Here is a 13,939-nt window from a genome sequence, read left to right on the forward strand (position 1 = left end):
AAATGGACCCGTATGGACACCCACATTTATTCCAGCATTTATTAACAAATATCAATATAGTATTTTACCACTTAAAGTTTATCACCAATGTCTTAACTGTACTCTTGCTCAGCTCTAGGCTCTTAATGACTTTTGTCATGATTATTATTGAACTAGAAGTGTTTTCCTAGCATATGTGCCTAAACACATTGTAACATGTAGCACTATGTAACTAAAGTTCCTAGAATATCATGTATTTTATAAAATTTACTACCATGGGTAATTTAAATACATTTGAGCTTGTCCACCTTATTACTTACAGTTTTTATTATAAGAACAACAGGAATAAATACCATTTCTATAATTTTTAAATATTCTTAATGTTTAGTGAAATAAGCAAATATCATACCATGGTGTACATAGTGTGAATAAATACCACCAGTGATTTATTATTTTTCATAAAACTGTGAGACCATTTAGTGATGGAAGGGGCAGCAATGTCCGGTATTGATCTTGTTGATGGTTATGACACATTTTGTGATAGTGTCATTTTATCTCTGCGATGCTTGGGATAAATCTCAGAAGTACTTCAAAAGACCCCTTAGTCACTAAGGTTTAGTTCACCAATGCTTGTTGTAAAATATATCCCACTTTCTCTTCATAATCTTTAAACTTAGAGATTACTCCTCCAAACCCAGTAGGTCCAACCTATTTTTTTTTCTAACTTTTAGGGATTCATATCTATGGAAGCATTCTCTAGTTGTTAATTTTGATTCCAAAAGTAACTTTGAAAGGAAAAATTTTGACTCATAGTTTGAAGTTGAGGTTAATTATAAGCAGAAAAGCATGATAGGATGAGTGGCTCTAAGGGAAGAGAGGGCACATCTGGGACTCCCAACCCTTGAGAGAGTAGAAAGCAGACAGTGGGACTGTACAATTTCAAAGCTCACTAGCCTACTCCCCTCACTCTTCCCAGTGCGTTCTTAATCCACTGTTTTTTTTTCTTTCTTTAAAACAAAACAAAAACAAGACACATATAAAATAAGAAAACCTTACAGCCTACTTCAGTGACCCATTTCTTACAGTGAAACTCTACTCCTGAAGGTTCCACAGCCTTCCAAAACATGACTGGTAGTTAGAAATCAGTTGTCCAGACACGTGAGCCTTGTGGGGTGGGTATGTTTCACACTCAAAGCACAGCAGGGTGTTTATGTAAGAGTAGAGTTTAGAGTCATCTGGAGCTGATTTGTTGTCCTTGCCCCAAGGATCCTGGGTTCACTTCCCAGTACCCACACAGTGGCTTGCAGCCATCCCTGTTTCCAGTTCTAGAGTATCTAACACCCTCTTCCAAACTCAGGCAAAATAATCATAAATAAAATAAATTTTAAAAAGAAAAGAATTGGATTTAGCTCAGTGGTAGAGCGCTTGCCTAGGAAGCGCAAGGCCCTGGGTTCGGCCCCCAGCTCCGAAAAAAAGAACCCCCCCCCCAAAAAAAAGAATTTAGAAAGTTATTCTTTGACAGTTTCCTCTACACTTAATAATTTGGAGTTTCCTGTAGTTCCTGGTTTTCTGTTTGCTTGCTTGCTTGATCAAGTGATTTGATTGATTGATTGCTTTTGAGACAAGAGTCTCTCTAATATGTAGCCCTGGCTGTCCTGGTACTCATTATGTAGACCAGGCTGACTTCAAAATGCAGAGATCCACCTGCTACCTGAGTGCTTGGCTTAAAACCAAGGGTCACCATGGCCATCCATGGGTCCTCATTTCAAACCATTGAAATGAAATGTTTACATTAGTACTCCTTCCTGGGCTATGTTCCTTAAGTGTTTTCCTATACACATATACTCACATTATGTGTGGCATAAAAATTATAACCTATTAATTATAAAATGCTTTTAGAACCTTCAGATAGCAAGATATTAAAGGCTTTGTACAGAATTGGATCTATGTCTCTGTCTCTGATGCCTTGCCTGACCCCAGTAGAGTTGCTTATGCTTTGTTACTTCTATGTTGACTACTAAGCATGCTGTAGCAGTCTCAAACTCAGTGTTTCTGAAACTGAGCTAAGTTACCTCTTTACCAGCTTGAGTATCTGGGTTCTCTTAATGATGCTGCCATTCTCTGAAAAACCTTTGTACCTTGGATTAGTCACATATGCTCATTCTCATTCCTCACTTCTCTTCCTTCTCCCCTCATTGTATCAATTCTGCTCATTAGCAGAATAGGACTCTTCATTGTCTTCACTGTTCTGTCAGCTCCTTCCTTTATTGTTGTTCCTCTTGTTTGAGACACACTCTCATAGAGCCCAGGCTTGACTCTATGTAGCTAAGGATGACCTTGAACTTGGTCTCCTGCTTCCATGTCCTAAATTAAGGGATTACAGGTATGTGCTACGGGCCTGGTCATCTTTTTTGGCTGCTCTCTTAATACCAGATGTTTTAACTCTTCACCTTTGTATTTTTCAAAACTTCCTTAAATAGGAAAATCCGGAATTTGTTTAAAGTTAGCAGTTTGGGCTCGTGAGATTGCTCATTGTGTAAAAGCTCTTGCCACCCAGCCTGAGTTCAGTCCCAAGGACCAACATGGTGATAAGAGAGAACCAATTCCTGCAAATGGTCATTTGATCTCCACACCCACCATGTCATCTGCATATTCCACATACAAAATATAAATAAGCAAATAAATGTCTAAGTGTATAAGGTAAAGGGGCTGGTGGGAGTACTGCTGGAGAGGTGGCTCAACAGTTAAGAGCACTGTTCTTCCAGGGGACCAGAGTTCGAGTCCCAACAATCACAGAGCAGCCATCCATTTTCTGTAACTCTAGTTCTAAGAAGTCCAATGCCTTCTTCTGGCTTCTGAAGGCACTGCATACATGTGGTACATATACATTCAGGCAATAAAATAATTTCTTATTAAAACAGAAATGCTTACATGATATATATTATAGATAAACTATAAATAATACTCCTATAATTTTAATGTCTTCATATACCAGAGAATTATTTAAGAGTTAGTAAGAATTTTTCTGTTTCAGCCTAAATAGTAGTATTTTAGATAACTTAGCCAGTGTAGCCTACGAGTGACTGTAGATGATATGCTAATATGTAAACAGAGAAGCACAGCAGTGTTCCAAAATATTGTTAGTTTGTGAACATTGCCAACTGATTTTCTTACAACTTTATGTGTCATAATTCAGGTTAATTAAAGTGCTTAAGAACTATTAAAATTCATACAGGAGAGGCAGCCACCTTGATTTTGGCCCAATTTGTGATAGCCTTCCATGAAATATAAAGAACTGGGAAAAGGAACCATATCTCAAAAACACACCCCTACTCACTGCACCCTTCCCATAGAGATATGTCCTGGATTCACACACATATGGTACAAACACAAACACACACACATACACACGCACACACATACACACACCCTTTATACATACCCATTCATACTTACGCATATATAGCATTATCAGTATATAACATGCATTTGCTTTATAACACAGAGGACTTAAATTCTCTGTATAGATGCCCAGCACACAAAAGTAAAGTTTCAGTAGTATATAAAACTGGTAGGAATTTAATGTGATAATTAATATTCTGATTGTTTTTTTTTAATAACAGAGTTTTTCTTTTCTGCTTTGGAATAGAAATGAACTTTAATGAAGGTGATGTCAATTAGCATAATCTAACAAAACTCCACGATACTTTTCCTCTTTGGTAGATTTTCCCCAAGGTAATCATAGTAGGCCACATTTTATTTCTATTGGTAATTAACCTGTCATAGTGGCTCTGTAAATGGCAAGTGTGTAAAGGCTTAGTTTTTAAGAGTACATTACACTTGGCGAAAAACATTTTTATAAAGATTAATGTTACATTACATATTTCCAATGCATTTGACCCTAAATGCTTATTTAGAGTTGTTACTATAACGAACTGTTGCATGAAGTCAAAGTCACTAGAAAAGCATACATGGGAAGTCACAGTTCTCCCTGTTTAACATTTTCAGCTGCTATCATAAAGTTCATTCACCAATCCGACTGAAGAGTCTACCTAATTGTGTTGGTTTTAGCTAGCACCTAGAGTTTTAATACAAAAGAAACAGGACTCTTCCAGATCAGCAGTTTTGTAACTTTCTGTCTGAGCTTCAGTTTTCTGATTACATTAAACACCTGACTGCCAGACTCAAAGCAAGATCTGTAGTATTAGATTCTAGCAGTGTTTTGGCCTGTCCCTCTGGTGATGATTTCACATAGCAGATGCTGGCCAGGCTTCAAATACATTGAGATTGAAGAATTTTGTAGGGAGTAATATAAAATAATAAAAAGAGTGATATATATATATATATATATATATATATATATATATATATATATATATATAGAGAGAGAGAGAGAGAGAGAGAGAGAGAGAGAAGAGGCTTCTCCCCTCTTCTCTGCTCTCTTGCCCTCGTCCCTTCTCTCCCCATTCCCCTACCCGCTTCCCTCCACGTGCTCATGGCCAGCCTCTATTCCTCGCCTCTTCTACTCTTGTTCTCTCATTAAACCTTTCCACATTGTGGGGCGGGGGGAGAAAGAGGGAAGAGTAGGTCATATTAAATAGATGCTACTGAATGCACGACATTAGGGTCAGGTCCAGAAAACTGAACTATTCAAAAATGTTAATGGAGAAGTAATCTTATGCAAACAAATAAAGAACTATTAGCCTCGTGGTTGGAATATAGATTAGATTTGAAATACTTTTAAAGCAGTGAGTGCTTCTTGACATGTTACTTGAAAAGGACACCAGCTAGTCTTGATGTCAGTCTCCTGAAAACTTACTGGAAATACAGAACTTACATCCTGATGAGACCAGCTGACTCTGAATCTATAGTTTAGTGATACTCTTACCTCAGTCATTGCAAAGTCACCGTCAGATGCAGATTAAAGAATGAGAAACTTGGGGGCTGGGGATTTAGCTCAGTGGTAGAGCGTTTACCTAGGAAGCGCAAGGCCCTGGGTTCGGTCCCCAGCTCCAAAAAAAAAAAAAAAAAAAAAAAAAAAAAAGAATGAGAAACTCTAGCTTTGAGCACAGTCCACATTGCGCTCACCTGTAAAAACAATGACTATTCCAGGTCCACCTAGTAGGACTATCAAGGTATCCAGTCATCCTTGCTTAGCACTGAAGATGCTATCCTGGAACAGTATTGCCAGCTGTGACTGCCCCGAAGCTGCACAGCAGTACAGAACAGTTTGAAGGTTTTCAGTAGCCTGCATACCTGCATACCTCCATTCTGTAATAAAGTTGGGGTCAGTGTGCTAGCAGGAGTGACAGAGCTAAGGTTGATGCACTAACTCCTGGTCTAAGCTAACACACAGCCTGGATCTGTGTGGGGACATTAGAGAAACACAGACACAATGGACAGAAAGGACAATGAGAAGAACCAATAGTATGGCAGACTAAAAGTATGTTGTAAAGTGACAGCGTTGACCGTGCTGAACTACCTTTGAGCGTAAACTCTTCTCTCTGAAGAAGTTATAGGTGGCTTGCATCATCTACAATTGTAGTGACATAAATTAACTTTAGTTTAAGTAAAATGATTGTGGTTTTGAACCGGAGTAACATTAAATCCTAACAATTATCAGATGTTTGAAAAGCTAAATGAGAGGTCAGAGTAGGTTGGAAGGTATTTATTAAGTTTTTGTTTAAAAACCAGTGATCACATGAAATGGTAGGCAGCCTATTGAACATGGGGATAAAGAATACAGATTTGGAATTCTCACCTACAGAGGGATAACTAAAAACCGGGTGTTGAAAAGATGAGAAGTCCACAGAAAAGTCTAAACCACAGATCAGTTCAGACAATACCCTTGAGAACCAGAAGCCATGAAACAAACAGGAAAAGTACAGGAGTAAGTAGGCCACGGTGCTGGCAAGAGAGGAGTACCAAGAGAAGGATTTCAGGAAAGGAGAGTGGGTCAGGCGTGTAGCATGCTACAGATCGGTAAATGAAACAGAAGAGTAAGATTAGTAGACTGGACTGAGGCCTCCAAGGAATAGTGTTTCTGTAAAACGATTAGGATAGAAATCTAATAGCTGACCGTCATTGATTTATGGGGAATATCAACAGCAAATTTAAGAAATGTGATTGAGAAAGCATGTATAGTCCTTTATCATACATTACATGAGGTGTGGGAATTGTTGGAAGGTATTTATTAAGTCTAAGAAATTTATCATTAAGAGCTTTTATCACGGTGTACTTACACAAACCTGACAGATACATTCTGCTGTATGCCTTGTATGCATATTGATATAGGCTGTTTTATACAATTGGTGATGTAGTTGTTCTGTTTACCAGCATCATCATGTGGGTATTATATTGCTTGGTTGCCTTAAGGCCACAATGACACTAGACCAGTGGCTATCAGCCTGTGGTGTGGGACCACATTGGAGCTGAATCACCTTCTCATAGGAGTCGCTAACAGCCATCAGGAAACACAGAAATTTACAGTATGATCATAACAGTATCAAAATTAGAGTTATGACGTAGCAATGAAAATCATTTATGCTTTGGGGGTCACCATAATATAAGGAACTGTATGAAAGCATTCAAGCATAGGAAGGTTGAGAAACACTATACTAGGTGATAGGAATTTTTCAATATTGTCTAAATTTTCTGGTATTTATAGTATGAGGACTAAAACATCACCACACTTAACTGTGTTAAGAAAGTAACTAGAAGCAAAGTAGGAAGTCCCCAGTGCCAGGATTTAATAGGAAATTAGAATGAAATTGGAGGGAGAATGAAGTGCCCAAGATAATGGAGATTGCAGATGGCGAAATAGTAATCTTAGAACTAGAAGAGACTTTAAAACGGATTTTGTATTGTATCTTTTTGGTTTGAGTTGAGTCCTAGTTAGGGTTACTGTTGCTGTAGTGAAACACCATAACCACTGGGTGGGGGGTGGGGGATAGGCGATGAGAAAGACCATGACCAGAAGCAACTTGGAGGAAAGGATTTATGTCAGCTTACACTTTCAGGCAACATCACTGAGGGAAGCCAGAGCAGGAATTCATACAGGGCAGGAGCTTGGTGGCAGGAGCTCCAGAGGCCATGGAGAGCACTGCTTAACTGGCTTGTTCCTTACGGCTTGCTCAGCTAGAACCCAGGGCCACCAACCCAGGAATGACCCTACCCACAATGGTCTGAGCCCTCCCCCATCAACCCATAGAAAATGCCCTACCAGCCTGCCTACAGCTCAGTCTCATGGAGACAATTTCTCAACTGAGGCTCCCTCCTTTCTGACGACTCTAGCTTGTGACAAATTGATAGAAAACTCGCCAGGATAGTTCGTTTTAGGTTTTTTTTTTTTTTTTTTTTTTTTTTTTTTAAAGGTTCCTGTTGCTCAGACTGAGCTTGAAATTGATTCTCCTGTTTGCACCTCCTTAGTCCTGGGAATACAGTTATATACCACCTTATCTGACTTGCTGCTACATCTTCTATCAAAATTATATAAGCTACCTTGTTTATAGATAGACACTGTAAACTGGGTCTTTAAAGTAGTTAAACGACCTGGCCAGTCATCAGCCACTAAATCACCAGGGAGGTGAGGAATACATACACCTGAATACTTTGGATGACTCCTGAAATTGTGAACTGAAAGTGCAGAATAGGAGAATAGTATGTTGAAGGTCATTTTATGTGACAACAAATGTTTAAGAGACACCAAAAACCACATAAATAAAATACCCAAGTCCTCTTCTTGCTTAACTAATGGAAATAATTAGAGTAATACTTGGGATGCTTTGGTTAAAAAGTTTTAAATTTGCCTTTTATAAACCAAACTACTTATCATGTCAAAGCAAAACAACTAAGTTTGTTTAAGGAAAAAAAATCTTTTTTTTTTAAAGATTTTATTTTATTGTATATGAGTACACTGTAGCTGTCTTCAGACACACCAGAAGAGGGCATCAGATCTTATTACAGATGGTTGTGAGCCACCATGTGGTTGCTGGGATTTGAACTCAGGACCTCAGGAAGAGCAGTCAGTGCTCTTAACCACTGAGCCATCTCTCCAGCCCCCAGGAAAAAAATTCTTATCACTACCCAGTATGTCTTTACTTGCCTCACTCCCTCACTAATTACAAAGCACAGATGTCCCATGTAGCAGTATTTCCCTCAGCCACTCTTAACAAACTAATCTGGGGGGCGGTTGGGGATTTAGCTCAGTGGTAGAGCGCTTGCCTAGCAAGCAGAAGGCCCTGGGTTCGGTCCCCAGCTCCGGAAAACAAACAAACAAACAAACAAACTAATCTGGGGACCTCTTTCAAAGAAAAATACCTGTTTGTCTCACCCAGGTTAAACAAGGTCTACATGCCTCTCAATAGTGACTTACCTGTCCCCTGTACACACACACACACACACACACACACACACACACACACACACACACGCGCGCGCGTGCGCGCGCGTGCCCCTTTTGAACCCTCAGAGAGTAAAGATCATACTTAAGAATATTCTTCTAGGAGATTCCCCTTACCCCAGAGAAAAGTAAAAATTTCAGTCCCAAAGAACTTGATATTAAAGAAGGGTATAAAATTATTTAAAAGAAATCTCAATTTGGGTTACCCTTTTACAAAATGAGAACCTTTGAAACATAATTCCAGCAGATCCAAGATGAGAACCTGAGCAGAACTTGAGGATAGATGTGGTGTGCATTTGATGTCTTCATTTTATTGAGCAGTGTGATTGCCTCAGTTCATGATCTAGGCATGGCTAAAAATGAGTCAGACTATCTGAATCCAGCTACACTGCTTATTAGCTGGGAAGCTCAGGTGACATTCTGTAAACTTAGGAGGATAATAATGCCCCTGTCACACAAGGTTATTTCATATTAAGGTGAGAATGTATTTAAAGTACTCAGCAGAGTGTCTCACTAGATGATAATATATGATGACTTACTGTGTTGCTGTGAGGATCCTAATCCTATAAAAGAATCTTCATGACAAATTGTGGGTCTGTCCTCTGTTCTTCCAAACGTCTCTAGACACAGTGGACAGTCTTGAACTTTAGTCCTTAGAAAAACCATGTAACCTTGTAAAGACAGCAGAAACTTCAGAAGTGAACAAGTCATGACATTGCTCTGTGTGTTTCTGAGGATGAAATTTCTTGACAAATTATACAGTGGAATGTCTTCCCAACTTATTTATCAGTAAGCAGTTCTCTCTTCTTTTGAGGAATATTGAAAACAGCTTTGCCTTTGACTTACAAATATTAATTTAATTTCAGTATTTCAGAGAATAATGATGGGACAAGTAAAAACTCATCTGGATGTCAGGACATCCAGGTATTAGTGGTTAAAGTCACAGTGTGAACTGTGTCCCTCTTAACAAGGATGTATAGACCACACATAGTGGCACATATACATACAATCTCCTCATTCTGGTAGCTGGCTCAGAAGACATTCAGGGCCAGCCTGGGCTGTATTGCAGGCCTTTATCAAGAAAAGAGAGAAAGAAAAATCATGAGAAAATTTTAAAGTTTAAGTATTGAATAACTAATCTTTTTTATATTTAAGTATGGTTTTATTTGGTTGCAGGAAATTGACAAAATACTTAAGAGTTTGATTTTAAAGTCAAAGATTTAAAATTCTTTAACCAAAAAAAAATCCTCATTTATAGTAAAACAAGAATTTCCAACCTTAAAAATAGTGTTACTAACTAATGCCTCCTATCATTTAAAACATATTTACAGTTTAATTTAAAAATTTAATTGTATTTTAATTTTACATTAAATACATTTAGATACATTCTGTCTACTGTTACATTTTTGTTATGCCAGTTATACATTTAATTTCTTTAATTTGTAGCATGAAATAACTTAATCAAATCTATAATTGAGTTTTTAAAAAAATTTTTTTTTTTAGCTTTTAGTAAAACACGGAGGAGACTTGTTTGCTGAAAATGAAAATAAAGATACTCCTTGTGATTGTGCGGAAAAGCAACACCACAAAGACCTGGCCCTCAGTCTGGAGTCTCAGATGGTGTTCTCTCGGGACCCAGAGGCTGAAGAAATAGAAGCTGAGTATGCTGCACTGGACAAGCGAGAGGTAAGGTGATTTTTACTCAGTGTGGGCGGTCATTTTACAGTACTGAGTGCATAGCAGTGAGCATCAGAATACATCTAGAAACCGGGAGTGTCCACCCCGTCCTCCAACGTGTGTATACATTCACTAGCATGAAGACAGACGTGCTAATGTACATCCTGCTTACCCTGTATCCTCACGGGCCCTCTCTCTGTCAGTCCTTCCCTCTAGCACATGTTGTTCTTGACAACACAAAGGCTTTGGTGACTCCCACCAAACACCCAAAATAAAAGGAAAATGTAAAGCTAGAAATCCTAATTCCTCAGTGTTTCATGTTAACTTCATTCTAACAAGAATCTCTGAACTATTGGCTTATATGTATATTACTGAATACTGTATTTCTCATGAATTCTCAAAATTTTCTGAACTTTTGTACTTCTCATAATGGCCAAAGGAACTGAGTTCCCAGAATTAATGTTTCCATTTCTTATCTCTTTCTGTTTCTTTAATCATTTTATAAAGTCCTTCTTTTAGTTTAGATTAATGTAGAAACAAACAGGCCTGTTATACTAAGCATTTGCTGACTGCTTCACACGGTTTTGAATCCACACAGGAATCAGAAATTATATGAATAAGTTGTCATAAGGTAAACTTTATCCCTCCTACTCTTTGAGATCCAAGCAGCTTCTGTTTCCCATTTCCTACCTTCGACAGTCCATACAGTCATCTAGGGAGAAGATATTTCAGTAGTGTTCAGAAATGAAGTTATGTGATGCAAGGGAAAGTGAATTATGATGATAGATTTAGTTTTTTCCTTTCACAATACCGTCTTAATTTAGTTCCTAATCTAAAAGTAATAGAACTTACTGAGGGAAAGAAAATATATTATGAGATAAAAGAATTAATAAAAATTATATCTTAAAAAAAAAAAAAGGGCTGGAGAGATGGCTCAGTGGTTAAGAGCACTGACTGCTCTTCCTGAGGTCCTGAGTTCAAATCCCAGCAACCACATGGTGGCTCACAACCATCTGTAATAAGATCTGATGCCCTCTTCTGGTGTGTCTGAAGACAGCTACAGTGTACTCATATACAATAAAATAAAATCTTAAAAAAAAAAATTATTAGCGGGCTTATATCTAACTGAATTTAGTGTAACTATAGTAAAATATTGTGTTGAGTTGGAAAAAAGTTACAGAACAGAAAAAAAGAACATCAATACTAAATGTTTAAATTTATTCTTCTCTCATACAATATATATGAACCACCATTTCCTCTCCCTCCACTGCTCCCAGTGCCCCACCTCCATAATCCACTGCTCCTCCTTTTTCCTTTAGAAAAGAAGTGCTAGCCTTCCATGAATATCAAACAAAGAAGTTGTAATAAGACTCTGCACATCCCCTCATATTAAGGCTGGACAAGGCAACCTAGTAGGAGGCAGAGAGTCCAAAGAACAGGCAGAGACTCCTCACTGTCAGGAGTCTCACAAGAAGACTACACTGAACAACTACAAACCTAGATGGAGAGGACACATGCAGGCTCTGTGATGGCCACTTCAGTGTCTGTGAGCCCTGTGAAGCCTGCTAGGTTGGTTCTCTGGGCTTGTTCGGGTTTCCTCTGCTTCTCTGGGTCCTACGTTTCTTCCTCCCTGTTGTTTTAGGGTTCTCTGAATCCTACCTATTGTTTGGCTGTGGGTCTCTGCATCTGCTGTCATCAGTTGCTGGATACTCGCTAATGGAGATTGGGCTGGGCATCAACCTGAGTATATCAGAGTATCATCAGGAAGCATTTCATTGACTTTCTTTTCTTTCCTCTTTTTTTTTTTTTTTCTCTTTTCTTTTTTTGGCCAGTCATGCTTGGTCCTGCCCTAGGTCTCTGGACTATCTAGCCTCCTGTTCCTGACCATCCAGGCAGTGTTACATGGCCTCCTCTTATGGCATGGGCCTCAAGTTAGACCAGTCATTGGTTGGCCATGCCTAAAAGCTCTGAGCCACCAGTACGTCAGCACACCTTGCAGGAGGACAGGTTATAAGGCAGAGGTTTTGCAGCCTGGTTGGTGCCTCAGTCCCAGCCCTGGAAGCCTTGCCTGGTCCAGAAGACAGACAGAATGGTTCCTCATTCTCCGTTACTGAGGATCCTTACTAGGGCCACTCTCATAGGTTCCAGAGAGTTTGTAATGCACTAAGTTTCCATATTACCCCCTTGATGCCCCCAAACCTCCAGTCATCTCTTCCTGAACTCTCTCCCTGCTTTGCTCCCTCCCCTCCTGATCCTGTTTCCCTCATCATCTAGCCCCAGTTCACCTACAAAATCTATTTTTCCCTTCCCAGAGAGCTCCATATGTGCCCCCTAGAACCCTCCTTGTTATTTAGCCTCTCTGGGTTGATGGGTTGTGGTGTGATTGTCCTTTCCTTAATCTATTGTGTAAGACACTTTCCCTTTTTTTTTTTTTTTTTTTTTGCCAAATTTCTTTTTTTTTTAAATTGGATTTTTTTAATTTATTTACATTTCAAATGTTCTGGCCTCCCCACCCTTTTCTTTATACATTCTTCTGGTTGAGGAACATCTAGGTTGTTTCTAGTTTCTGGCTATTATGATTAAAACTGCTCTGAACATATTTGGGCAAGTGTCTTCGTGATAGATTGGAGCATCTTTGGGGTATATGCCCAAGAATGATATAACTGGACTTTGAAGGAGATTAATTTTCAGTTTTCTGAGAAAGCACCATTTTTATTGGAAAGTGACTGTGCAAGTTTGCACTCGCAACAGCAGTGGAGGAGTGATCCTTGTGCTCCATGTCCTCGCCAGCGTGAGCTGACACTTGCATTTTTATCTTAGCCATTCTGACAGGTGTCAGTGGAGTGTCAGTCATTTTGACTTGTGTTTCCCTGGTAGCTAAGGATGTTGAACATTTCTTTAAATGTTTCTCAGCCATTTGAGATTCCTCTGTTGATAATTTTCTCTTTACATCTATATCCCATTTTTAAATTATTTGGGTTTAATAAATGGAATATTTGATTTATTGATTGCCAAGTTTCTTGAGTTCTTTACATATTTTGGATATTAGCCCTCTGTCAGATATGGACTTGATGAAAATCCTTTCCCAGTCTGTAGGCTGCAGTTTCATCCTTTTAACAGAGTTCATTGCCTTACAGAAGCTTTTCAGTTTCATGAGGTCCCATTTATTGATTGTTGATGGTAGTGCCTGTGCTGTTGGTGTTCTGTTCAGGAAGCTATCTCCTGTGCCAGTGCATTCAAGGCTATTCCCCACTTTCTCTTCTGTTAGATTTACTGTCCAGTTTTATGCTGAGGTCTTTGATCTACTTGGACTTGAGTTTTGTGCAGGGTGATAGATATGGATTTATTTGCATTCTTCTACATGCACACATCCAGTTAAAGCAGCACCATTTGTTAAAGATGTTTGCATTTTTCCATTGTATGGTTTTGGTTTTTTTGTCAAAAATCAAGTGCATACATGTATGGGTTTATTTCTGGGTCTTTGGTTCTAATCTGTTGATCAATCTGTCTTTTTTATGCCAGTGCAGTGCAGGTTTTTTGATTTTTGGTTTTTGTGTTTTTGGTTTTTTTGTTTTTTGTTTTGTTTTGATTTTGCCAAACTGTGACTGTTTATTAACTGGCCAGATTATAAAAATAACACGGGCAATACCTTAGTTCATCCGTCTAATAAGCTTGTTATCTGGTCTCTGTTGCCAGCATGTCTTTTTCTTCATTCCACCTCGTGGGGAAGATAGTTTGAAGGGCCACAGGAAGTTATTTGCTTCCTTGAAGCGTTTCCCAACTGTACAGATCTCATGAATTAGATCCTCCATGAAGATGATGCCAAATTTACCAAGAGATAGTGCAGTCAAGGAGTTATCTGTCAAAGCAATCCAGTTTTTA

The 13,939-nt window shown here is 38.7% G+C and overlaps 1 protein-coding gene across 17 annotated transcripts in view; it reads left to right on the top strand.

Annotated features, from left to right (window-relative positions):
• The window catches only part of Ankib1 (ankyrin repeat and IBR domain containing 1), a 123,940-nt gene that overhangs the window by 42,349 nt on the left and 67,652 nt on the right, over window positions 1–13,939 (top strand). For all 17 annotated transcript variants that reach the window (XM_087658359.1, XM_087658361.1, XM_087658368.1 and 14 more), the window contains one exon: window positions 9,884–10,066. In XM_087658359.1, the coding sequence (XP_087514485.1) occupies window positions 9,884–10,066 (183 nt within the window). The remainder of the gene's footprint in view (window positions 1–9,883; window positions 10,067–13,939) is intronic.

This window comes from Rattus norvegicus, chromosome 4 (assembly GCF_021556685.1).
Source record: "Rattus norvegicus strain SHRSP/BbbUtx chromosome 4, alternate assembly SHRSP_T2T, whole genome shotgun sequence".
Classification (NCBI taxonomy): Eukaryota; Metazoa; Chordata; class Mammalia; order Rodentia; family Muridae; genus Rattus; species Rattus norvegicus.